General features: G+C 43.3%; 7 protein-coding genes across 7 annotated transcripts; 3 read left to right on the top strand and 4 right to left on the bottom strand.

Moving 5' to 3' along the window:
* Positions 1 to 845: 845 nt before the first annotated feature.
* On the top strand, positions 846 to 2,659 carry UV8b_03212 (uncharacterized protein; the record flags this gene model as incomplete). The annotated part of the gene is made up of 8 exons (XM_043140710.1): positions 846 to 865; positions 1,021 to 1,060; positions 1,199 to 1,219; positions 1,297 to 1,339; positions 1,409 to 1,769; positions 1,874 to 2,078; positions 2,139 to 2,393; positions 2,462 to 2,659. 8 exons carry the CDS (start codon positions 846 to 848, stop codon positions 2,657 to 2,659), a joined length of 1,143 nt encoding a protein of 380 aa, XP_042996644.1.
* A 1,224-nt stretch (positions 2,660 to 3,883) lies between these two features.
* On the bottom strand, positions 3,884 to 7,212 carry UV8b_03211 (uncharacterized protein; the record flags this gene model as incomplete). Its single annotated transcript, XM_043140709.1, has 3 exons — positions 3,884 to 4,503; positions 4,573 to 6,808; positions 6,862 to 7,212. 3 exons carry the CDS (start codon positions 7,210 to 7,212, stop codon positions 3,884 to 3,886), a joined length of 3,207 nt encoding a protein of 1,068 aa, XP_042996643.1.
* Positions 7,213 to 7,798: 586 nt separating this feature from the next.
* UV8b_03210 (uncharacterized protein) lies at positions 7,799 to 8,770 on the top strand (the record flags this gene model as incomplete). The annotated part of the gene is made up of 2 exons (XM_043140708.1): positions 7,799 to 7,839; positions 7,915 to 8,770. 2 exons carry the CDS (start codon positions 7,799 to 7,801, stop codon positions 8,768 to 8,770), a joined length of 897 nt encoding a protein of 298 aa, XP_042996642.1.
* A 376-nt stretch (positions 8,771 to 9,146) lies between these two features.
* UV8b_03209 (uncharacterized protein) lies at positions 9,147 to 10,529 on the top strand (the record flags this gene model as incomplete). The annotated part of the gene is made up of 8 exons (XM_043140707.1): positions 9,147 to 9,185; positions 9,241 to 9,331; positions 9,411 to 9,515; positions 9,599 to 9,810; positions 9,873 to 9,904; positions 9,961 to 10,115; positions 10,205 to 10,415; positions 10,490 to 10,529. The coding sequence occupies 8 exons, from the start codon at positions 9,147 to 9,149 to the stop codon at positions 10,527 to 10,529; spliced, it is 885 nt and encodes a 294-aa protein (XP_042996641.1).
* A 12-nt stretch (positions 10,530 to 10,541) lies between these two features.
* On the bottom strand, positions 10,542 to 11,440 carry UV8b_03208 (uncharacterized protein; the record flags this gene model as incomplete). The annotated part of the gene is made up of 5 exons (XM_043140706.1): positions 10,542 to 10,635; positions 10,788 to 10,821; positions 10,876 to 10,912; positions 10,994 to 11,138; positions 11,199 to 11,440. The coding sequence occupies 5 exons, from the start codon at positions 11,438 to 11,440 to the stop codon at positions 10,542 to 10,544; spliced, it is 552 nt and encodes a 183-aa protein (XP_042996640.1).
* A 585-nt stretch (positions 11,441 to 12,025) lies between these two features.
* Positions 12,026 to 12,753, bottom strand: UV8b_03207 (uncharacterized protein; the record flags this gene model as incomplete). Its single annotated transcript, XM_043140705.1, has 3 exons — positions 12,026 to 12,230; positions 12,336 to 12,481; positions 12,571 to 12,753. The coding sequence occupies 3 exons, from the start codon at positions 12,751 to 12,753 to the stop codon at positions 12,026 to 12,028; spliced, it is 534 nt and encodes a 177-aa protein (XP_042996639.1).
* A 2,070-nt stretch (positions 12,754 to 14,823) lies between these two features.
* UV8b_03206 (uncharacterized protein) lies at positions 14,824 to 19,953 on the bottom strand (the record flags this gene model as incomplete). Its single annotated transcript, XM_043140704.1, has 7 exons — positions 14,824 to 14,978; positions 15,043 to 15,257; positions 15,319 to 15,392; positions 15,455 to 19,307; positions 19,359 to 19,548; positions 19,615 to 19,747; positions 19,819 to 19,953. The coding sequence occupies 7 exons, from the start codon at positions 19,951 to 19,953 to the stop codon at positions 14,824 to 14,826; spliced, it is 4,755 nt and encodes a 1,584-aa protein (XP_042996638.1).
* Between the last annotated feature and the right edge of the window lie 5,765 nt (positions 19,954 to 25,718).

Below are 25,718 nucleotides of genomic sequence, written 5' to 3'. Positions count from 1 at the left end.
TGCACATTTCGCCACATATCTATGATATCACAGTATGGTCAGGATATTTACGTCAGATTGATTTCACTAGGGATATTCTATATTGGAATATTATGTATTTAAATCCCTAGATATTCCTACCCAAATAGTGGGAAGGAATGTATGGATGGAGGCACGCAAGCAAGTATGCACAATTAATTCACATCAGATTGTCCCTACGCCTTAGTCTCGTATTTTATCTGTGCCGTCACTTTGCAGCGATTTTACCATTCCACTGCCTTTATCTTTCGCATACTGTATTATCTTAGCAGGCGAAACCCGTTTGACAGTATTCTATATATTTTTTAGTATAGCTGCCGGGATATAGTCTGTAATCTTTTAGTAGCACTATTTAAGTAATTCGATTTCTTCTTAGGTTCCTATATTAGTTTATATAGTATTACCGCTAATTCGTCTATAGTTATCGTTAGCGATAGTAATATAGTAATTATAGTGGCTCGACTTAAGTCTACCTTTATTTCTTCTATCTATATCTATAATTTCTGCTGCTTCGACCGTGCCTTCCTCTTAGTGCCGATATACTATCAGCGGACGGAGTAAGATAAGGTAAGGAATTAATCTAGTAACTTTTTAACTGTTTTAGGGGTATATCCGCCATAATACCGAGGTGCGGGCAAAATCGCGAAAGTTTTTTTTTTCACTTGATAATATAATAAAATACTAAATTTTTAAGTTCTTATATGCAATTGAACCTGCTTAATAACTTTATTTTACGTAAGGCTAACTAGAAGATATATCGCACCACATTGGTGGCACTACTAACGCTCTATTAAAGCTAGTTCATTTATTTGTATAATGCATAGCAAATGCTATTTAAGACTTATACGTAAGTTTATACTAAATAAGTCTTAACTAAGTTCTTTTTATTTTATATGCACTATAATATATATATACTAAATATGCAATTAGAGCATTAATATATAAGAGTATAACTCGCTCTTATTTAGATAGTAATCAAGGACTGTTATGCACCTTTGCTAGTAAGCCCCGCATACCACGATACTATAGAAAGTTAACTTCGGTTAGAAGTAGTTAGTTACATGTAACTTCTTGCCATGACTACCTCTTCTTTTAATCTCTAGGTTCCGAAGCATATAGGACCGAACGAGGAATCATTCAGTCATATTAGTGAGTTGCATGCACATCCTATGATTCTAAGAACTGTGCAGCATATGCCGAGGTTAGAAATGGTGAAATCAGCATTATCAAGGCGGGTTTGGATGGGCCATTTGGATATTATGCTTATTGCGAGAACAGGCCTGGCAGAACGGAAAATCGTCAAAATTTAACATGAATTACGGTATGTCCAACCCGCAATTTCAGCTTAGCAGTATATTGAGCATCTGACTGTTTTTTTGGCATGAACAAGACTGGATCTTAGACGGCGGATATTTGCCGCATGCTATCATCAGGTTTGGTATCCGACAACAGCTTCGACATCGCTTGACGACTATTGCGAGCAAGTCTGCAAGCGTCGCTTATGACACAAAAATGTCTTTCATTGAGAGGCTCCGGACACGACCTATGGCGATTGAAACGGATGCGGCAAATAAGCAACATTATGAGGTCGGAACTGGTGTATTTGCTGCTTGCCTAGGGCCACGAATGAAATATTCTTGCTGCTTATATCCTCAGGGTGACGAGACACTTGCCCAGGCAGAAACTGCCATGCTCCGCTCTTATATCGACAAAGCTGATTTGAAAGACGGCATGAGCATCCTTGACCTCGGGTAAGTTGTACTTGCCAGCCGAATAAGACCTTGTCCTTCAAATTTTCGTACCTCTTTTGATAAAATACAACCCGTGAAGGAAAATCATCTGATATTATCGCTAGATGTGGCTGGGGTTCTGGTGCATTGTATTTTGCGGAAATGCTACCTGGATCAGAAATCACGGCATTTTCGAATTCTAGAACTCAAAAACGACACATAGAAACGGAGGCGGCTCGTCGAAATCTTAGCAACATAAAGGTTATTACTGGTGATGTAGTAGATTACGAATTCGAATCTGAGATGTATGATCGGATAGTCTCCATTGAGGCAGGTCTCTCTGATCAACATAACAATGGCTTGGAATGGTCCACTAACTGTGAGAACCAGCTTTTTGAGCACATGAAGAACTACGAGCTTCTAATGGCAAAGGTTTCCCGGGCATTAAGACCTCAAGGCAAGCTCTTTGTGCACATTTTCGCCCACCTCACCACACCGTATGACTATGAAGACGGCTGGATGACGACTCATTTCTTTACAGGAGGCACAATGCCTTCTGCGGATCTGCTGCTCTATTTTCAGAAAGATCTCAGGATCAAGAAGCAATGGTGGGTCAACGGGTTACACTACTCGAAGACTTGTGAGGTGAGTCGTCAGAGGAACGAACCAGAGTAACAGGACATGAAGAAACGAAGCTAAGCGGTGCTATTCAGGACTGGTTATCATCCATGACAGCGAATAAGGCAAGAATGTGGCCCCATTTGATAGAAACTTATGGAGAGAAAGATGCCGCAACTTGGTATTACCGGTGGCACATATTCTACATGGCTTGTTCTGAGTTGTTCGCATACAATGGAGGTGATACATGGGGCGTTTCACACTACTTGTTTGAGAAGCAGGCTTCTGCTTAGATTATGTGTTTAAATCTGAACGTGCACGGCAGCCATCCCGACTCCTCCAAAGATACAGTTGGTTGGATATGACGGAACCAACCTTAACAGGTTCTCCCGTGAATTTGCGAGTCAACGTCTAGTGATCCCAAGGATGCTTCCAACCCATCAAGACTGGGCCTGTTTATCGACGGTCAGTGATAATTCAGAGATAATTTGGAGGACATTGGATGATGATGCCAGGTCCAGCACTGAGGATATTATACAATATGAAGTCTGGATTCGATCGTACCGTCTTTTTTCGCTCTATACATCAACTAAGGTAGTCATGAAAATTGTGTTAGCCAATTAAAAGGACACCTCAGACTCTGCTGGTCAAAGCCTCTTGTATTCAAAAGCCCATCAATGACACGATAGTCCGAGAGGCAAGATTGAAATAATAAGAAGCAGGCGAGGCAACTCACCCAGAACCACATTCCGGCACCTAAAGCTGTAGCAGTCAAGCGGTAAATGGGTGCCACGTGAGGCACGGGAGGCTTGGGTGGTCCCATTTCAAGGAACTACGATCTTGCGCGTCTGATAGACGGTGTTTGTGCCTGGATCGAAAGACTTTCGCCTTTCATAGGAGTTTAGGAAGGAGGACTGGAGTAGCTTGGTCAGCAATTCCATAGTTCAACCGACTTGGGTAAGCGAGTTTCACTTGCAATATGAGCCGCCAAATGTGTTAGCGACTTGACGATGCTTTGAATTGGTATTGGTGTTTAATGTCAAATCACGAATGCAGCAGTATTTCAAAGGTCAAACACAATACCTAGTAGTCCTGGTCAGCAGACTGAGAGTGGCTTAGTCAGCCGAAAGATAAGTCTAACGGCTGCTCCTATCACTTCTATCCATCCCCTGCCACACTTAGTGATCCGGGCCACCCAGGAAAAAGGCCCAGCCGGCTGCCCTATAAGGCGATAAGATAAATAGCTGCCCAGACTAGGGCAATAAGGGGAGCAGTCAGTATTTCAACGACAATCGAAAACCCGAGGTCTAAGGAGATATCCTTTCCCGCTGCCGTTCTTTCTATTATTTTTAGTCTCCCGTCAGGGGCGCCCCTTACCCTGCCCGTGTTAGAACCCGAACACTATGTAAATAGTCAAGGGAAATCAAAATTACAAGTTTTATAAATGCACTTGATTGTCTAAAAGCGCCAATATTTCTTATTGCTTAATACACAGCAGCTTTCCGTAAATAAGTCATCTATTCATCATCGCCGTACCTCGGCCCGTTGGCTGCAGGAGTTTCTGGAGCTCCGGTGTAAGCAGCCGGAGTAGGGGCTTCATAGTAGCTAGTGGCACCAGGAGTTGGAGCGGCGGCGGGAGTTGGCGCAGAATCAACTCCCCAACCGCCTTGCCAACCGCCTCCAGGCGTCGGAGCGTTGGCCGCAGGTGTTGGAGCGGAATAGGCGCCTGGAGTTGGAGCGTTCATGGCACCTGGAGTCGGTGCTCCTGTGGCTGCGCCAGGCGTAGGGGCATCATATGCACCGGTATTGGCACCCGGTGTATAGCCCCAGGATTCATTGCCATGTGCCCCTGGTGTAGGCGCCGAGGCACCCCAAGCAGGTGTTTTCGACCCGGAGACCCAACTATCGGAACCACCACTGGCATATGCAGGTGTTCGTGAACCAGCAACGAAAGCGTCACCGGCTGCCGGGGTTCGGGCACCCGACTGCCACGCCGGAGTACGTGACCCAGAACCGTACGCGGTGCGACTACCGTCATAGGGGTTAACCGTTCTTGAGCCATCTGCCCACGCTGGTGTGCGGGAGCCCGAATAATCTTGTGCTTTCCAAGCCGGTGTTCTACCACCCACAGCAGGAGCTATTCGGAAGGTCAGGTTAAATTCACTCCAGCCCAATAACAAATAAAAGGCAGGTGATGGATACTTACTGCGTGAGCCCCAAGCTGGAACTCTGTCAAAGCCACCAGCGCCCGTGGGAGTTCTAGATCCCCCTTGCCAGGCTGGAACTCGTTCTCCCCCGCCTCGTCCACTCCCACCAGCAGCACCGCGACCTCTACCATTAATGTCAATGGTAGCACCGGTGGTCTTATCTTTAAAGCTCAGGGAGTCACGCGGAACTGTGATTGTTTTACCCTTTGTGTGTAGCTCCACACGAGCATGGGAATCTGTGGTGTCTTTCACAATACCCAGAAGACCTTTGTACGGCCCCTTTTTGATGATTGCCGTCTGGTTGATTGCTCGATCACGCCCGAACATCTTCACAGGTTGGGCAGGCTTATTTTCGAATCCATTCTTATGTATCTTGAGCGCGGGATTCATACTGCTTAAGTCGGGGCCGGTGGCCGCAGCGTTGACACGCCCTCCCTTAGCAGCAATCGTGTTGACCATGCTAGCCTTAGTTACGAACACACCAGCATTCTCGTTGCTATCATTGGTGTGCAAGAAAACATAGGACCGGTATATGTGAATTATTTTGCCCTGCCGATGTTGTCCAGTGAACTCCTTGACAACATCATCAAGACGAATCTCAGAACCATCTCGATCAGCAGCAACAGCCTGCTTTCTTTTGGGCAGCTTGTTGGAAATTTGAGATGGCATCACCTGCCTCGTGTCGCCGTACTGATCAAGGACGACAAGGGATTCGCGATCAATCTTGACAATACAGCCGACAGTGGTCGGGTCAAGCTGCACTAGATCATGCAGCGAAAATTGTCCCAGGGAGCCCTGACCACCGATATCGCTTGCTTCTCTCAAGTCCTTGCTGAAGACCGTTACTTCTGTGTTTGTTTGATCTGTAAGTAGAGTAACGCGATCTTCAGCTATTTTCACCACTGTTCCCACTTCATCACGGAATTTACTGCCACCGATGACTTTGACGTGGTCGCCAATTTTGAATCGTTTGCGTAAACCCTTGGTAGGTACCTCAATAGTTTGTCCTTGCAAATCACCTTCAGTCACAGACATTGTAACAATGTCCCCCTGAACATTTGTCGCTTTACCAACAACACCCTTTTGTTCGCCCGAGTAGACTTCGATTATATCACCCGGAAGATACGTCACAAGCGTATTGCTATCTTTCAGACTGGCGGCAAGAGCTTTCAGGTCCAAGTTTTCCGTGCCATCTTCGGCACCAGAGGCGAACCTTGTCACCTCCTCTAGGGATGGATTCACATCTGTAACAACAAGTTGTTGTATCTTCACATCCTTTACTTGAAAACCATTCTCGAACTCATCGCCCATGTACGACCATGTGTTCGTGGACGGATTGCCTTGAATATAACGAGGGTGTCGCTTTCGGGCCTCGATTTCACTGAAGAGCCTTTGCGGTGGCCGTGGACCTGCAGCGCCAGGCCGCTTCCGTTTACCGTCAGAGCCAATGCTAGATAGAGCATCATCGCGTACACCATAGTCCAATCGTGGAATAAACCGCACTCTCGCCTCGAGGCCATTCTCAGTAACATCAATTACTTGAGCCAGATCTCCGCTATGCTTTGCGGGTCGGCGTAGTCGCACCCAAGCACCCGGTTCCAATGTTGGTGTTTTTGTGATACGAAGTAGTTCTGGCATATCTTTGATATCCACGAGAGTCATTCTTGATCGAGGATAGACGTTCAGCATGCCATCTAGGGCAACGAGAATATCTGTTTGTCGTTGGGCTTCAACGTAGATGAAACCTTTCATGACAGACTGAACGCCGCCGCGCTCAAAGGCGGCAGTAATGGCGAGTTCATCTTTTGTTCCGATACGTTCCTCGATCCGTTTCATAATGGATAAGACGACCTCGCGTTCCTTGCCTTCCTTGCATTTGACAGCCCAAATACTTGGGTCATCGACACTGGGGAGCAATAAGCGCTTGGGTACGACTGCCGAGTCACCGAACCCCTTCGCAGGTCGTCTATTCCCATATCTTTGGCGAAGTATCTCCGCTTGTTTCTCCGCATCAAGACTGGATTCCATTTCACGGCGCCGATCCAGCTCCCGGTGCCTTCGATCATCGTCAAGTCGGGCGCTTTCGGCAACGTCATCTGGGTGCTCATTATCGATAAAATCTTCTATCTCTTCGCCGTCTTTCTCTTCATCTTCTGCCTCGTCTTCGTCGTCTACCTCGGCCTCGATATCGAGGAAAGCATTGCGGCGGTCTCGACGTCTCTTACGGCGATGACCCTGCAGAGAGTTTGAGTAAAGGGCTTAATGTCAATGTCTTCCGCTAGACCCACCTGCTGTATATCTTCGTCTTCGTCGTCTTCATCGTCGTCTTCGTCCTCACCGTCCTCTTCATCTCTTACTTCTTCACCATCTTCACCATTCTGATCATCATCGTAATCTGCGGCACGCCTTCGGCGACCTGTCATGTCGTCATTATCTTCATCGTAGCTTTCTCTAGAATCTGCTTGGCCTGATGATTGATGGGCCTCTCGTCCATTGTTGGTCTGATGACGCGATTTTGCTTTCGATGGTGGGCTGTTGTTGTTGTCGACTAGCTCCTCATCTGATATATCCGCAGGGGCAGGATTGAAATCCTCCTCGTCTTCAGATTCGTCAAACCGTGGTGGTTCGTTTGACGCCATGATGCACTTTCCGGGATAAAAAAAAAATGCACCGTATCTTGTTTATTCGTGAGGGATTCTCAAAAATCAAGCAGCATGGGAAAACAGAAAGAGTAATCAGTTCGACGAGCAGCCTGCCTTTGACAGGGGATGATTAAACCTGTGCTGAACCAACTTGATTAAATTACCCAAGTCAGTTAAGTTGCCTATCTCCTATAGAGGTAAATAAGAGGACTGTATTAGTAGGGCCATTCGGATCCACATAGGTGGGCCGTGATGTTGCCTTACAGCAATTTGTACTAATCGCACTATGTAAACACGTAACTATGGCTGGAATCCGGGCTTTATAGCTCCGGGGCACTGTAAAGCTACCTAAAAGGGGGACCCAAATTGTGGGTCCAAATTGCACCCCTACCTTAGGTGTAACTGGGTCGACAAAGGCCGGTTAATTATCGGTGGGGCCAGTGTTGGGGTAGATGCCTACATGAACCTAGGAGACCGAAAAAAATTTAAAAAGACCAAAACTTTAATGCTTTGAACACATGTAACACATACCCGATTACTACGCTAATACCGCCTAATGATCAAGTAATCAAAAATCGTCCAAATGCCTCATAAACACAAGAGAAAGCGCGGTAATGAGGATATGTGAGCCTTCCTATCCGAATACATGAACGTCTAAATGGAATTCGAACAAAGATCTAAAGGACTGACAAAACTCAGCTACGATCTCCCACCTTCACAAAACGCGCTTCCGCTTCCGATAACTTCCGGTAGGCAAGCCGACAAACGGACCCCCCATCAACCGAATCCAGAGCGACAGAGAAAATATCCCAAGAATGGCAATGATGCTCCTCGGGCTTTCCGAAGGCTCATGGCATATGCCCAAGGCAGAAAGACTCGTCCAGGGCTCGATGATGGAGAGGTTGTCAGCATTAGAAAGCAAACACAAGAGGCTGTTCTCGAAGTACCTCGGATTAAACCAGGTGAAGACTTGAGGTCTTTCTCCGCCCGTGTTGATGCGGCCTTGCCAGTTACAGGTCTGGCAACAAAAGTGAAGATAGTAGATGGTAAGGACTTGCTTGGTCTCAAAGTACAACGTACGCGCAAGGAAAGAAAAATGCATAAATTATATGATCAGTGGCGTGCTGAGGAACAGAAGATTCGGGCAAAGAGAGAAGAGCAGTGTGAGCTTGCAGCCGAAAGAGAAATGGACCCTGATACCACTAGCCTGTTCTCGGAAGCTGGGTTTGGAGATGTCGACGGAAGTAAAAAACGACGAAGACTAGGTAAAGAGCAGGACGACGATCCCTGGCTGGAGTTGATTCGTAAGAGAGGCGAGGCTAAGATTGGGCTGCACGATGTCGCTCAGGCTCCACCTGAAAATCTCCACAAACAAACACGGAAGCAGCTTCAAGTTGGTGGCGCTGTGGTTGATGTAGACAACGTCCCAAAGACAGCTGGAAGTTTACATCGTCGCGAGGAATTACGAGCAGCTCGGGACAATGCAGTTGAGGCGTACAAAAAAATTAAGCAGCACGAGCAAGCAAGGCTTAATTTAAAGAAAAAAATCAACTAGGAAAATTTTTTTCCAATATCCCACAACGTATTATTATCGCAAGAGCAATTCGTGCGTTTTCATGAGACAATGGCTTGCGCTGAGAGAATAGTGGTCTGGTGTAGATTCGGTACCTCCTGGCAATTGGGAGGTCGGCAGGTAAGGTAGGGGGGTGGGTACCTCAAACCTCCCGAGGTAGAGAGGTAGGTAGATGATACCAGCTTCTCTTCCTCAGGTCTGGTAGGGACGCTCGCCTTTCCTGCACATAAACACTTAATATTATACCGTTTACTATCCCCCCTTTCTATACCTATCATCACGGACTGGCCTTACGTCTTGTAGGGTGTAACCTATGTAAAAAGGGCAGCCCTCTTTCCAGAAACCGGCTAATACAGTAATGATGAAGAAGATGTTTCCCATTCAGCCACACTTCGAGGTTCGCTTTTTTCTCAGCTCGTGCAGTGTTTATTGAATGCTAACGTGGGTATTAGGCCAGCCACCTCGGAAAATATGCACATGAAAGCAAAATGCCCGACTGGCTCATTCAAAAATTACTCAGGGGAGGTCAAGTGTGTACAAAGGGTCAGAAGTTCCGTGGCGAACTGGCTGACATCCAGTTTGTTGATAAAGTTTCGCATGTGTCTTACTATCTCTCATATAGATGTTATTCCAGCCCTCAAACAACTTGCTGAAAAGGCCGAGTCAATTAAGTATGCGTATTTTTGTCATCCGGGCGTGCATCATATATCCAAACTGAGTCGAGAAGGTAAGCATGATGACGTCTACGGGGAGTAAGGACATCAATTTGCTCGAGTCGGGAAAAACTGTGCTAAGATTGTTGCTGCTTAGGAGCATTTTGCGGCTACCGGAACATTCAAACTTTGATAACTTACGTGATCGGGACAAGCATGGTGGGATTCGAACATTTTGAAGGCACCCTGCCATCTATCTTTCGAATTCAGGACCTCATCGAAGCCGCCTGGGACTTGGGCTACAACTCAAATGGTCGCGTGGAAACTGGTGGTATTAAGGGGACGAGGAAATACATTGGTACACCAGAGGTGAGGGCTTCTTACTATTTATAGTGCATGATTTGCTCTATTGTTAAGCAATTCGACCACAGGCTCAAGCCTTGTTTAACAGTCTATCAATTCCGTAAGATGCAGTCTACCGACAAGCTCGGGTCAGGAGCATACTGATAAAAAACACAGCTGCTCTGTGAAAGCTTTTCGTCCCATGACAAATGAAAGGGCATACGAAAGTCTGATACATACCATTGAGAATTACTTCGAGCAGGGAATTTTGATGGAACATGATGCCAAAATACGTCAGACCGATCTTCCGCCCGTCTACCTGCAACATCAAGGCATGTAATGTAATTTGGGACGGACCAAAGCCATCATATCAAGCTCCAAAGCTATTTACGACAGAGGTTCACTGACCCTCCGCATACAGGACATTCTCTCACAGTCGTGGGATTCGAAAAGAGTCAAAGGGACGGTTCCTGTCTCTATGTGTTTGATCCATCAAGTAGCAGACCGGATTCAGTAAAGAAGTGCATTGGAAAGAATTTGAGGCTTACAAGTTCAAAAGCTAATTCTGCCATACAACCCTATCGACGTGGAAAGGCTTACCTACGCAAACACAAGGAATTTGAGGTTCTATTGTAAGCTGATTCACTTCTAGTTTATCCATTTTCTTTCCCATGCTGCCTGACTCTTTTGACGAAATGAGCCACAGTCTGCGAAAAACTCCCCCAAGTGACGATAATGCAGTGTAACTACAGTGCTTCTCAGACTTTGTTGTGGAACCACGTCTGCAACTTCTCTAAAGCCCGACTTCGGTGGGAAATTCCATTCTTCTGGGCGCCATCCATTTCCGCAAATCTTTCCGTAAGGGTCAGCATCTTTCACCTACTTTCTTTCTCGAATGGATGTTTTCTCATCTTGTGTGGGAGAAAAAGAGAAAAAGAGAAAAAGAGGACAAGAAATGCAGGGCATTGGTCGCAGATAATGAAAGATATATTAGGGTAACTCACGTTTTACTTTCGTACTCAAAAATAGGATCCCATCCTATAATTTTGTTAATCAGCTTTCTTGACCGTTGCAGTGCGTGATACACCTTACCGAAATGATTGGGTCCTCTTGCAGGCACAATTCTCCCCTGGAAAACAATACCATATTAGGAACATCATCGTAACGCTAGAATAGCGGCCCAAACGAACTTTTGTATGAATTAACTCACTGGGCACCTTCCTTGGAAAATGATGGGTTCGTGTCCTGGTCCTTCGGAGTAGCCAAACGTGCAAACTGCTTCGGCGGATTTATCTGCATAGGCAGCAAGAAGGTTATTAAGGCCTTCATGGCCAATATCTGCCAGAAACCATTTGCTACGTTGAATTAGTGCGTTTGGAGGACATGGTATAAAGAGGGATAACTGCTGAGCTCACATGTACGGTCCAGGCAAGCCGGCTAAGGCGTTGAAGCATAGCGCAGTATCCTCTACAAGTACTGGACCTTTGACAAGTTCAGCAGCTCTACGGCACTTGGATTTGGTGACCTCTTCAATGGTACCCTGGGCCTCCTCGATGTCCAGTGGTCTGCTTCGAACTTCAATCCCAGGTTCCAGTATGGCCTTCACCTCCCGTAACTTGTTGGTGTTGCCAGTCACGAAATTCAAGCACAGCGACATTTTGCCGCCCCTTTCAAGTGGTATGAAGATGTTATAACCCTCACGTGGAGTAGGACAAGAGCAATTTAAGTCCAGTTCTTGGTACAGATTAGTCCAGGGGTAGTGATTTACTCTTGAAAGATTGGTCACACTAAGGCTCAGACAATCCTCTGAATAAAGTGATCGCGCAATTTTCAGAGGAAAACGGAGGCACTCACGCGTCAATTCGATGGCAACAGATACAAGGCGGAGCAGTCAACAGACTTGGCAGAGTACCTGATAAAAGGAAAAGTCAGTCCCTCTAGGACCTGATACTAGTAAACCTAGAACTTAGTACGGAGTACATAACTACATATGTACACCAGCCAGGGCGTGTGTAGGAAAAGATGTTGAGCCTTAGTGCCCCGTTAGTTGCACTGAACTCGGGGTTATGTCGCCCAAGGACTTAGCGAGGTTAATTGCGTGAAAAGGTTAAGCAACAGCGTGCATGCATCTTGTTGTACTAATGCTTTTGGGATCAAATTTTATCATTAAACCGTGTTTCTCTGTTTTTAAATCCGTCCCTTGTATCAGTTTTGATACGTCGATTTAGGCTGCATAGCACTGTTATACACCTTGAGTTGATGCATTGTCAAGTTTCCATTGCTTGACCCAACTCTCGATCCTGTCTAAATTAGACTCCATCTCGTCGGATTTATTGCTGGATAATTCGATGACAATTTCCTCATCAAACGCTTCGCGTGCTTCTTGAAGTAGAATGTCCATGATTTCTGAGTCTAAATTCTCCTGGAGCTTCCCTTCAGAGTAGTTTCTACTCAGCCAATTAATTAGTAAGACTGCCAGTGGGCGAATGCTCCGGAATAAGTGAACCAGAGAGAAGATATTTCTAAAAGTTTCCTGATTACCACCAACTCACCTGGCAGTCAATCTATCGTAAAGTGTGAATGAGTCCACTCTCAACACCACAACAAGGTCTATCCAGCTTCGTGGGAACAAATCACAAGCATGCCAGTCGATAAGACAACCACCAGATTTTACATCCTCTTCGATTGCATCCAGAAGCTGGCGATACAAAGATTAGTTTGCGAGGTATGTTTCATAAACTTATCGACTTGTCACTTAGGACAGAATCGATCAAGTCTTGTTCGCACCTTATCTTCATCCACAATCCAACTCTGGTATTCGTCACTCCAGCCTTCGTGACAGTCTTTATCTTTTACTATTCGGTTGACAGAGACGTGTCGAAGCCCTGTTCGCTCAGCTAGGCTCTCACAGTGAGTGGTCTTGCCTACACCGGGCGTCCCCGTGACAATGATGTTGGGTGATCGACGCATGTTTTTCGCGATTCTGAAATGGACTATACCTCAGTGTCGAAGTTCACTCTCCTCCCTTCCTGCTAACGGGGGGAAATTGAGGGGGAAAATTAAAAAAAAGGGCTAAAAACAAGGCAAAAAAAAAAGAAGGAGCGGTGCATAAGAGACGTTTGACGCTTATTAGTAAACGTTCGTCTAATATCCTCCTGCGCGCACACATACACACACACACTGTGATGAGGTGCAAAATTAATGGTTTGAATCATGCGTCTATGGGGGCACCGCCTCGCTTTGGTGAAACCTCTACATGCAGCCATATGACATGGATATGCAATGCAAGAATAATCGTTAATTTCTATTTTGTTTTTTAAATTTAATTTTAGTTTAAATTCTTGTATTGTTCCGGCAAAGAAGATACCATGATCGAATGATTTAAATTTCAGCCAAGCGTGGATTATGTAGGTACCTAGGTACCTGGTAACTAAGGGTAGTTTCCTGTACCACGAACTGGCCCACTCTTTGCTAGCGTTATGACACTAGCTCTACTCTACTTGCATACTACAGTGGGGTTCCAATAATGCACGAACAAAATCGCGTAGCGCGTAATCTTCACGCCTCAACCAATTTTACCCTTTACATTACAACACCCATAATATACCACAACAATGCCCGGAAATCGTATCTTTAGTACGGAAATATCCGGAAATCGTCAAAGGAATTATGAATTCTCGCCAGTACAAAAAGCTGCTATTGTGGCCGAATTATCGCAAGGTAAAACCCACCGCGCGGTAGCTGCCGCATTTAACACATCGCCATCAACCACGCATAGGATATTTAAACGCTGGAAAGAAGATGCAACCTTAGAAAATAAGCCTCGTTCTGGCCGGCCACCAAAGCTTACAGAGGCCGAAAAACGCTATATTGTTCTTCTTGTCAAAAGGAACCGCAGCATTACATATAGTGCCCTAATTGGCGCTATGGGTGGCCGAATAAGCCGCTCAACCATCCGACGGTGCCTTCGAGGCACCTGGCAACGCAAATGGAAAGCTATAAAAAGAATACCACTATCAAAAAAAACAGCAGCAAATAGGCTTCATTTTGCACGTTATTGGTTACCAAGAGTCGAAGAATTAATGGAGGTAAGTATGATTGAAAATGGCCCCTTTTAATAGCTATTTACTAATATAGTACCCTACTTAGGTTATCTTTTCTGACGAGACTTCTATAGCCAACTAAGTACTAAATATACCAATATGGGTATTCCGGAAGCCTTACGAACGATTTAATAAGGGTCTTATTAACCTTACTTGCCATGTCAAGTCACCATTATCTATTATGGCTTGGGGGGCTATTTATCGCACTGGCCGAAGCCCTATTATTATTATGGAACGCGATGAACAGTCTGCTAGAAAGGGATTTACAGCGCGAAGCTATCAGAAGGCTTTATCTGAAGGTCTTTTACCTATTTTTGACGGCATAAGGCTTTTCCAGCAAGATAACGCGAAAATTCACGTTTGCGCTAGTACGGCTCATTGGCTTTCTGAGCGTGCAATTATCCAGATTGAATGGCCTGCACATTCGCCTGATTTAAACCCTATTGAGTATGTATGGAAAGCTTTAAAGCAGGAATTGGTAACTGCTAACCCTCATCTATCTAATCTTAAAAAGAATGAGGCGCATAAGGCTGAATTGACTGAATGTATTAAAAAAGCGTGGGCAGTAATACCACAGGCCTTAATTACGAGGCTAATTGAGTCAATGCCATGGCGCTTACACGCTGTTATTCGCGCACGTGGTTGGTATACCAAATATTGATCGCAAAAAGCAGGGCTATTTGCCACATCTTGTTTTATTAGAATTAATGCATTACTACCTAAGTTGTGGCTATTTGAATTCTTCCGCGATAATATGGTGATAGTGTTGATGTGGGGTTGTTCGTGCATTAATGAACACCTACTGTACCTGGTATTGGAGAATTAGGAGTTTTGTACACAAAGTCAACCATCGCCTTTGCCATGATAAATCTCACCAACATACGGTCTCTACTGAGGATAAGGAACGTCATCTACATATACGACATGTCCAACGTCCTCATTTCGCTGCCTCAAGCGGCTCTTCTGCTTCAGGGATAGAACCGTTTTGACCCTCAAAATCTTCACCATCCCCGTATTCAAGCTTCTCCTGCTGCGCTAACGCTTGTGCGGATACAATTTCGGCCAGTCTCTTTAAGCGTGGAGTTTGTAGCCCTGAACTGGAGTCAGCCATTCACCTGAAGTTCTATACCAGACAGCAATGAGACATTCGACTTACAGGACGGCGTATATGTCTCAAGAGCGGTAATGGCGCGCGGCTCCGCAATTTCATACGGTCCACTGTCATCCATATCAACCGCTTGAAGAAGGAGGACATCACTTTTCTCTGTGACTCTGGACGCAACAGCTTTCATGATCTCTCCATTTATGGGTTGCTCATAGTCTGCGACAAGATACTGGTTTAACAGCTTTTGGATTTGATTGGGCGATAACCTTGGTCCATGTCAGCAAAAGATCTTTGACTTTTTCAAAAGCGGTCAGACGCATCACTTACATCCAACAGATGTCCTGGATGATCTCGATATCGTTCAGCGTGGCCTTCTTCAATTGAAGTAGTTTGGTCGCTTGCTACACAAGTAAACTTCTTAGCCACGCGCATCTTTGTCACTAAATTCCTGCAGAGAGCTTACCATTAAGTGTTCGAGTTGCAGGGTGCCTTCGGGCATGTCGTGACTTTTGCACCATTCCTCAATACGAGTGATGTTATAGTTAATTTGGAGTCCCCGCTTCCACGACAGGAAGTTGCGGCGCATCAGCAAATCATTGAAGGCAGTGACCCCGACGAGGCGAAGCAGCTCGGTGACGGTTTGAGTGATGATTGAGTCCTCCAAGTAAAAGGCCTTCATGGCGCGGAAGACACTGTTCAGAAGGCTGAGAAGATTATCCATGCTGTATGCTGGGGCAGAATTAGACTGCAAAAGTTTCCCTAAGAACCTGTTGCTCTCGTTTGTAATGAAACCTGGCAGCGACTGCGATTCAATGATGGCTGGAATAATCATCTTCTGTAACTTCTTTTTAAGGACCTTCATCCAAGTGTGGTAAATGTTGAACTCTAAGCTCTCAAGGTCGTGCTTGACAATCTCAAGTAACCGATCATACTCGTAATTGTCAGTTTTCTGCGTCTCGTACCAATCTTCGGCCAGAAAAACAAAGGACAGCATCTCGTGAACATTGGAAAGCCAAAAAGCGCCAGGATTGATTGCTTCATCACCATCATGCTGCATTACTTCCTGCTGAATGGATTGCATGACGTTCGCCAAGAAGCGTTCGGATTCTTTGACAAAGCCATTGTTCCACATTTCTGAAGTGACCAGATTGATGAGGTAAGACGGGAATAATACCTCCTTATCCGACGGAGGCGGTGTCGTGTTCGGTGAAGGAATTTTAAGGTTGCGTATCAATCCCATGGTGACTTCTTCATTAAGTCCGTCTTCATCAGCGAGAAGGGATTCTAATTCCATTTCAATATTATCAACGCCAGGTATGTAAGTTATGCCGGACAAATTTTGGCGATGAGCGGTGTTCGTAACGGCCATGGAGACGGGGCGAGGATTGTAGGCGCCGCTGAAGCGATCCGTATCTCTTGGCTCCGCTCCTGCGCTCCTGCGCTTTGGCTTCTTGGAAGCAACAAGATTAATGAGACCCGTCGCGGATGATATTGCAGCTGTGTTTCCATTAACGAGTTCTCCATTAACAGGGGCACTTCGCTTCGCCACCTCCAGCGCGTCTCGCAGTGCCTCAAGCTCTTGTCGGAGGTTAACGTTGTCCTTCTCTCGTTCGTTGTTTGTCTGCTTGGTAGATTCTAGCTCAGTCGTCGAAAGACGAAGAGATTCTCTCAATTCACGTTCTTCCTCTTGCATGCGTTTAATATTTGCTGTCGACTCATCAAATGCTTGTTGTAGCTTCCTCATTTCATCTTCCATTGCCTGAAGGCGTGCAACAGCAATACCGGCTTGATTTGCCTCCGTCTGAAGTTCCTTAGTTCTGGCCTCAAGAGCATTGTGCCGGTTCTTCCAGGACTTAATTTGGCTTTCATAGTTCTCGACCTGTGCTGCAAGGTTTTTATTTTTCTCTTTCATGGAGCCCAAAGATTGGGTAAGCTCGACAACCTTATTCTCCAGTTTATAGGAAATTTGCTTCAAGTCTCGAGCTTCTTCACGAATCTTCTTGTAACCTCGCCGAGCTCGTTTTCCGCGCCACAAACTTTGAATAAGTGTAATCTTTTTGCGATATTGTCGCCAGGACTGCAATTGCCGACGGGATCGCCAAGCTCGTTGAATTACTAGCGCCGCATTTCCCACTCTGGTTTCCATTATCTGCTTTCGTCGCAAATATCCCTTCGCGGCCGATTCAAACAGAATCATGTCCTTTCTGATGGCCAGGAATTTCTTGAGCTCTTTCTGACCGCGCCATATACGTTGAACTGTAGTGGCTGCTCGAATTTTGCGTAGTTCTTGCGCGTGCCTTCTAGAAATAAATGCCCTAGCTGCCGACTGTGAACGGACAACAGATATGCGGGCATCCAGATATCGTCGTCGATAGTACTTCGCTCGTAGATTCTTCTGTATGAGAATAGCACAATTGTTCAGTCGATTAGTGCGGAGATTCTCCAGAAACGCAAGCATGCCGGCACGGAAGAATATCTTTGTAAGCCCTAACTGATATTTGTCGAGTCCTTTGCCAGTGCTGGTACCCAAGGCTTTTGTTAAAATAGCATCAGCCATGTTGCGAATTTCCGAAGTCCATTGGTCAGAATGAACAAGCATGTAATATCGTAGAGCAAATTCTTCATATGTCCACCTAGTTGGATATCCGGCGCAAGAGATGCGTACGGTCTCCAGAACACCACAAGCACGTAACTGGCTCAAGACCATAGGTCCCTCAAACTGCCAAGCCTCCTTCGCCTCGTTGGGCTTAATGCACCGAATATAATGAACATCTGTGTTGTTGATTGTATTCATTAATTCAATGAGTGAGGATCGGAAGATGCCACCAAGAGTTGGCTTCCTGTTGACAGCCACGCCTATCTTCCTACCAGCAGCGGGCTTCACGGCGTTTGAAGAGGCGGAAGCAACATCCTTTTCCCTCACTGCAGAGGCAGCATCTAGAACTTGTTTCAAGAAGGAGTTTGTAGTCGCTCGAAGGACTGCCATATGTTCATCTGGGACAGTATCTCGGTTCTTTTCTATAAAGCCTTCTGATTCATATGTGACATCGATCGCATAATGGCAGACTGTAAAAGCCGATTTTCCAAATCGTGGTTTTTTGAAGAATCGATGCTGCTTGTCGGCTGTAAAATTGTGATGTAATTTTGTCACAAACTGCTCATCCGACCCCATAGGTAATCGAGATTCTTCGTCCAGTAGTGACAAGACACCAAGCTTGCCCTCGATGAGATCGATACACGGTTGATTATCCGAAAACTCAATGAAAGTCCAGTCGATTTGTTCCTTGAGATATTCCTCTTGCTCTAATTTGAACACATGCTGGTTGAACTCCTGTTGGAGCTTTTCGTTTGCATAATTGATACAGAATTGCTCAAACGAGTTTTTTGCAAAATGCTCGAATCCATAGATATCGAGAACACCGATGAAAGAACTAACACGGTTAAGAACCTCCTCGGTTGCCAAGCTACGGTTGATTATTTCCACAAGCCAGTCAAAGAGGCTAGAATAAACGAACTTTGCGACCGAGTCACGAACCACAATTGCCTGCGCTTGGCTTAAGTTAGAAGTGATTTTCTCTCCACGGGTAATCAACTGCTTTTTCACGATCCATTTAGCGAATTCAGGTGCGTCAACGCCTAAAATAGTACAAGCTTTCTCCAGAGATGGTTCTGTTGGCGCGAGAACACTGTCTGTTCTAGAGGCGGTAATCTTCACGTTACCAAGGTGAAGTAAGCCAGCTAAAAGCTTGAAGATGTCATTTTGTTGTGATTCAGACACACCAATCGTCTGTAGCGACTTTTTGGTGGCTTCAAACTCGGCTTTGTCATCAACGCCATCAATAGTTGGGCAGTTACCCTGATTAAGGTATTCAAACTGCTCGATGGGAAGAATGTTTAGCTCTAATCTTTGATTATCAGAAGCACCAGCCACAAGCTGGTAGAAAATGTGGTAGTTGCGTTCTTTAAGTGGTTGGAAGACAAGTCGTGATCGCTCTAGCAAATAAGTTCTGATCTTGGCGCCAATAATATTCGTATTCTCATCAAACATAATCTCAATGTATTTACCGAACCGTGAAGAATTGTCATTTCGAGTCGTCTTGGCATTACCGAAAGCCTCCATAATGGGGTTGGTAGCAAGAATCTGTTCTTCGGTTTCGCTCATCGACTCCATTCCACGTTTGGCACGAGCCCCTGGCTTCTCGGGTGACTCTCTGGTTGCAAAGTACCGCATAATATACTTCGCGCTCACAGTCTTTCCGGCACCCGACTCGCCAGAAACCACTATGGTTTGGTTTTTGTTGTCTCGGATCATATCCCTTTGCTTTATTAGCGAGTCAACAACACGGGCCAAGCATGACTAGCCCTACATAAATGCTTCCTCGGCAATGGCAAATAAATGCGGAGCTTGCGTTGCTCTCTGCTTCCCAGCATATACCTGGACCATACCTGGGACATATAGGGAGTCGACTCTAGCGAAAGGATTCGTCGCGATCAGAACAATGCCACTGTACGTATATATCTCTTTCTGCATGTATCGTAGCCTGATAGCTTGGAGAACTATATCTTGTCAGCACGACACATATTCGAAAGAATGCAAAACAGGGGGTAGACATAAGATCGCACCCGCCGGCTCGTTCAAGTGAGATAAATTCGTGAGGTCATCACTAGCTTCCAGCATCGTGGGATTCATCAGGGGCGGAAGTGACGGATCATTTCCGCTTTGCAAGGCTTCGACTGACACTTCGATCGCTTTGGTCTATAATCGACGCTGACTTTAGAACTGTTTCACTGACAAGAAACTGCAGTACCAAAAGACTAGTGTATTACCTCGCCGTTTTCAAGCTTGAAGACCAGCTTTGCCCTAGTTCCTTGCACATCTTTGCTGACCATCTCTGAGGCTACCCAGCCCTCAGCAGCGTCAGGCTGCCATGCCCTGGTGCCAACATCGTACGTCGATGCCATGGGTGGGAAACCACGAAGAGAGGATGAAGGCGACTCAGCGGGCTGTGGGAGAAAAGAATATTCTTTCACTTTCGTCGAAGTTGTTCATGGGAGAGGAGTGCTTTGAAGAAAACGTCGCTCCGGAGCAACCCGTCTGTGACGATATGTGGCCCCCAAACACGTTTAAAAAGGGGTGGGTTCGAAATACTGGGTCTGTCAAAGCCGCAAACAAAGGACGTAATGTCACAAGCCCACATGAGCGAGGAAAGAGAACAAACTATATGTTCACAGCAGAGGATGAATAGAAGATCAACAGAGCGAAACCTGTCTTCAACGAAAAGGTTGAACAAGGGGCTGGGTGAAGTTGCAGTCGGCGAATCAAACCATAACCACTGACCGCATGCGTTTCCACTTCTCCAAGACTCCAACCCAGGCCTAAAATAAATTGGCCAACCGCTATAAAGGAACTTGGTGTTGGGTTGGCATTGCCTGAGGAACGTATCAGCGTTTGTGGCGCGTACAATAGCTTAGCGTGTGATCTAGATAAAGGGGTCAGCATCCTTTCTTCAAGACCTTTTATATTACCACAATATATCGATAACGCATCTAAGTATAAGGATATAGACGAGCTCTATATATCTCACCCTTCTACTACTATTATACCTGTTCCTACTACCCAGCCTTCTATGCCTAGCCTAACCTTACCTTCGACTTCTATACCCACTAGTGAACAAGCTATTCCTAGTAAATAACAATATCTTATAGTCTAGCTACCTACCCCAGCTTCTATACATCTTTTTAAAGCAAATGCTAAGACTAGTCTTACACTACAAAGGTCAGCTAGGCTAGCTAGTAAGAATGCTTCTAGTACGGCTTTTATTAGCAGTTTTTTTCTAGGCACTAAGGAACGCCTATACTAATCATCTCTACCGCCTAAACCTAGGTTTTAGAAAGACCTAAAAGGTTACTATTTCGAATTAGAATTTAAAGAGGCCGTAAAGAGCGAATTCTACAATAATTAGAATAAAGGAACCTTTAAGCCTATATAACTATCAGACCTTCCTAATAATTATAAACCTATACCACTTACGTGGGTGATTAAATACAAGTATAATAAATACGGCTTTCTCACTAAATTTAAAGTCTGAATTTGTGTACGTGGTGATCTTCAACCTTATAGTGATAAAGAGACCTATACCGCTACACTAGCTGTTAAATCCTTCCAAATCTTAGTAGCTATTATAATGAAGTTCGACCTTAATATTATACAGATAGATACTATATCGGCATTTACTAATAGCCTATAGGACGAAGTCGTCTATATCGAATATCTAGATAGATTTAAAAGACCTAGATAGGCACTATTATTACAGCGCGCCTTATATAGTCTTCGCAGGTCCCCTTACCTTTGGCAATAAGAGCTTTTATTAACCCTTAAATCCCTCGACCTTACTCTTAATACAGAAGACCCTTGCATTATAATTACTACCACTATAGTAGTCTTTTATTTTGTGGATGATATAGTAGTATTATTTCAACCAAAGAATCGTCCCTAAGTAGAATTCCTCGTCAATAAATTAAAAGCAGCCTATAAAATGAAGGACCTTAGTAATCTAAAATAGTTCCTAGGTATCCAAATTATACGGCATTGGCCTACTAAGACCTGGCTATTATAAGACTCTTATATGGAAAAGCTTACGCACGACTTCTTAAAAGGAAGAAATATTACACATAAAGACTATCCAATTCTAGAATAGCCTCTTAATAAATATACTAGTATCGCTACGGCACACGAGATATACCAGTACTAAAAGCTTATAGGCTCTATAAATTACCTAACCACTATAACCCGACCTAATACTACTATAGCAGTCTCCCGCCTTTTAGAACATCTACACAACCCTTCTTCTTACTATTACCTACTAGCCATAGGAGTCACAATATACCTCTATATCACACGTTACTTAGCTATTTAATATACTGCCATACAACAACCAAGTGATAATATCCAGCAGCAACCGTCTACTAAAGAGCTATTAATATCTTCTAATGCTGCTTTTACCGATAATAAAGAGACCCAGAAGTCTATCTAGGGCTTTTTCTTTAGCCTATTTAGCGGACCTATTAGTTAGGAAGCCACTAAACAATATACCGTTACCACATCTTCCACCAAAGCAGAGCTACTAGCACTATCGTCAACTGCTAAGACTACTATATCTGTAACCCGTCTCATAAAACAATTAGGACTTAAGCTTGATCATAAGGTCACTATTGAGTGCGATAACTTACAAGCTATACGCCTAGTAACAATAACAATGCCCCGTATTAATACTATATTAAAGCATATTGATATCTATAACAGCTGGTTGCGATAGGCTTATCAGTAGGGTTTATTCGACTTTACTTATATTCCTACTAATAATATAGTAGCGGATGGGCTTATAAAGGCTCTTATAGATTAACGATTTACTACCTTCTGTAACTAACTAGGCCTAATAGATATTAAGGACCTAATACGAAAAACAGAAGATGACGAGAGTGATACCAATTAGCTAGATAGAGCTATATTATAGCCTATCTAGGGGGGTATGTCAGAATGAAATTATTTATTGTTATTTTATTTTATTATTTTTGGATATCTATTGCCGACAATCTCTATGCATTGCCGCATCATAGGATTGAAAAATATATTAAGTATTCAGTACTTATATTTATAAGACGGCTGCTAGTAAAGTTGAGTACCTAGTACTTATACATATTCCCTCACACGCAAATGTATAATGCATTACAAATTAATCACACCACTTTATCGTCGCAAATCTCGATGTACTATAAATGCACATTTCGCCATATATCTATAATATCACAGTATGGTCACGATATTTACATCAGATTGATTTCACTAGGGATGTTCTATATTGGAATATTATGTATTTAAATCCCTAGATATTCCTACCCAAATAGTGGGAAGGAAGTATAGATGTATGCATGCAAGCAAGTATGCAGAATTAATGCATATCAGATTGTCTCTACGCCTTAGTCTCGTATCTTATCTGTGCCTTTACCTTACTGCGATTTTACCATTCTACTGCCTTTATCCTTTGTATACTGCATTATCTTAGCAGGCGAAAACCGTTTGACAGCGATAGCTTATAGTTAGGTCGTAAGCTATTAGGCGAAAGTATCGATCTCTACAGGGGATTAGGGTAGGTATAAGGCATATAGAATAGCTATCCTAACTTTAGCTTTAGTATAAGTAAGAATTTTATTAAGTTTCTTCTATTAGTATATTAGTAGTAGTTTATGAAACTTATTTAGTCTTATTTTTATTTAGATTACCTAAAGAATATAATCGGATCCGGTAATATTTACCGCCCCTATAAATTCTGTATTAAGGTCGCCTATACTCTATATGTGGTTAATAATACTATTATATTTGCCTAAAGCTTATTTAGTTATCTCTTCCTATAGTATTATAAAGATTAGCTACTATTTTAACGCGAGTTTAAAGAGGGTATTATAGCCTAAAGAGGTTCTATAAAAGTAGTCCTATATAGGGTAATAGATATTAAAATTACTAGTAAAGATGCTATAGGGATAAAGGGGAGTTTAAGCGAATTCCTAAAAGGGGGTAGATTAATTTAGGGAAGGGATTAGGGAGTAAATAGAGTAGATATTAGTATTATAAAGTATAATACGGCACTAATCTATACCTAAGTCTATTGCCTAAGAGCTAGGAGTATATCTTTTATAGATATAAATTACTATGTATCTATTATATATAGCTATTTAATATCTACTAAGGCTAGGGTATAGAGGGAGTCTATTTAGGGCTGTAAATTCCTAAAAGGCGATAATATCTAGTTTTAATTTATAATTAAAGGCGAGGTATACTAATAGTAATTTCTTTTATTGTTAAAATTCTATGGTAGTCTACTAGACTGCTGGCCCTTCCACCGTCTCTTAGACTCACGACTGTCCCACCGGACATACGGTGGTCTTACCAACCTTAGGCTTTTACCGTTTACCTTCCGGATTTTCAGTGGATAAGTACTGTATACCAAATAAGGTAGGCCTTTATCGGGCCTTATTTTTGGTAAGGCTTGATATGACGTATCAGGCCTTATTTTTAAAATATATGGTAAGGCGGCATATGACGTACCAGGTCTTATTTAAAAGATATTTAATACGGCTGGATATTACGTGGCACACTAGATATTATTTAAAATATTTAATACGGCTGGATATTACGTGGCGCACCAGGCATTATTTAAAATATTTAATATGACTGGATATTACGTGGCACACCGGGCATTATTTAAAATATTTAATACGACTGGATATTACGTGGCACACCGGGCATTATTTAAAATATTTGGTAAGACTTAATATGACTTATCAGACCTTATTTTTTAAATATATGGTAAGGCTGGATATATCGTGGTATAATGGGTATTATGAGGAGCTCTTTTACTGGCTACCTTAGATGCCTAGGCCTACCCTCTCTCTTAGATATATTTATGATAGCTTTTCCCCTTCTTTCTAGATAGTAGAAGGGTAGCACAATCGAGTCTGTTAATGTACTATATGTCTCTTAACTCTTTTCACCTTTCCTGCGTTTCTGGTTATTTATATCTGTCTTGCCTTATACCGGCTTCACTTTATATTTACCCTCAGAATTGTAACATTTATATATTCTAGTATAGTATCTCTATTATTAGTATTAGGGCTAGGAGATTAGGGCTTTTGGTATATTAATAGCAATAAGCTTAGATAAGTTAGTTTAAAAGAATGTAATAATATTACTACTACTATTATTTCTTTTAGGGGCGATAAGGCTTTTTTTATATAATCTGCCGACTTATTTCCTTAGGAAGTCTTCTTTTAGGGAGTTACTAATAAGGTATCTATAGCCCTTATCCTTTAAAATAGGGGAGGAAGGTATTAATAAGGTACTAATATTTACGAACTATATTAGTCTAATACTATAAGCCTATCTTATAATATCCTATTACTAGTTCGCTATAGGGCAAAATTGAGATTATATTAAATAGGGTTTCTAGTAGTTAAAATAGTGCTCTCTTTTATTACTAATAATATTAAGGCAGTCTTTATCTCTATTAGGGTATCTCTTTATGCTATACTATCCGTATCGAGGGGTCTCTATATAGTAATTAGCAATATATCCGAATTTAAAATATTAGTAGTATTATCGTAGATAGATAGTTTCGTCGTATAGCTTAGCCTTAAAGATTTCTATTTAATAGATAACTCTAGTCTTAGAGTCGGTTTACTACTTCTATATTAGTTATTTTAATAATTAGGGGGGCTTTTATTACTTCTTTATAAGGTTTCCTTATAGCGACTCTATTAATGCTAGGGCTATTAGCTTAGGCTAGGTTTAATTTAATATCTTTAATAGGGATATTTTTAGAGAACCAGATAGGGAATCCTTTAATAATAATACTAAAGGTACGGACGTTTAATACGGCTCCTATGCCAAATGCGAGGGGGATCTATATAATTTCTATAATAAAACGGGATATAGCTTCTATGAAGGTAATAATTATATCGCTGCTATAGAGTCGATAGGCTGCTATAGTATTAATACCTCTAGTAGTAGTATTGACCGCTTTTATAATCTTAATAGGGGTTCTCTATCGTAAGTTTTTAGTAATACTATCTCCTTTAATTATTATTTTGCGGTAGATTCTTAGCGGTATAAATAAGGTAGTCGGTCTAGGTAGTATAGTCGTTAGTATGCCTTTAGTAGTAATGCTAGCCTA

Source organism: Ustilaginoidea virens, chromosome 2, assembly GCF_000687475.1.
Source record: "Ustilaginoidea virens chromosome 2, complete sequence".
Taxonomy (NCBI): domain Eukaryota; kingdom Fungi; phylum Ascomycota; class Sordariomycetes; order Hypocreales; family Clavicipitaceae; genus Ustilaginoidea; species Ustilaginoidea virens.
This window is presented reverse-complemented; position numbering and strand designations above follow the sequence as displayed.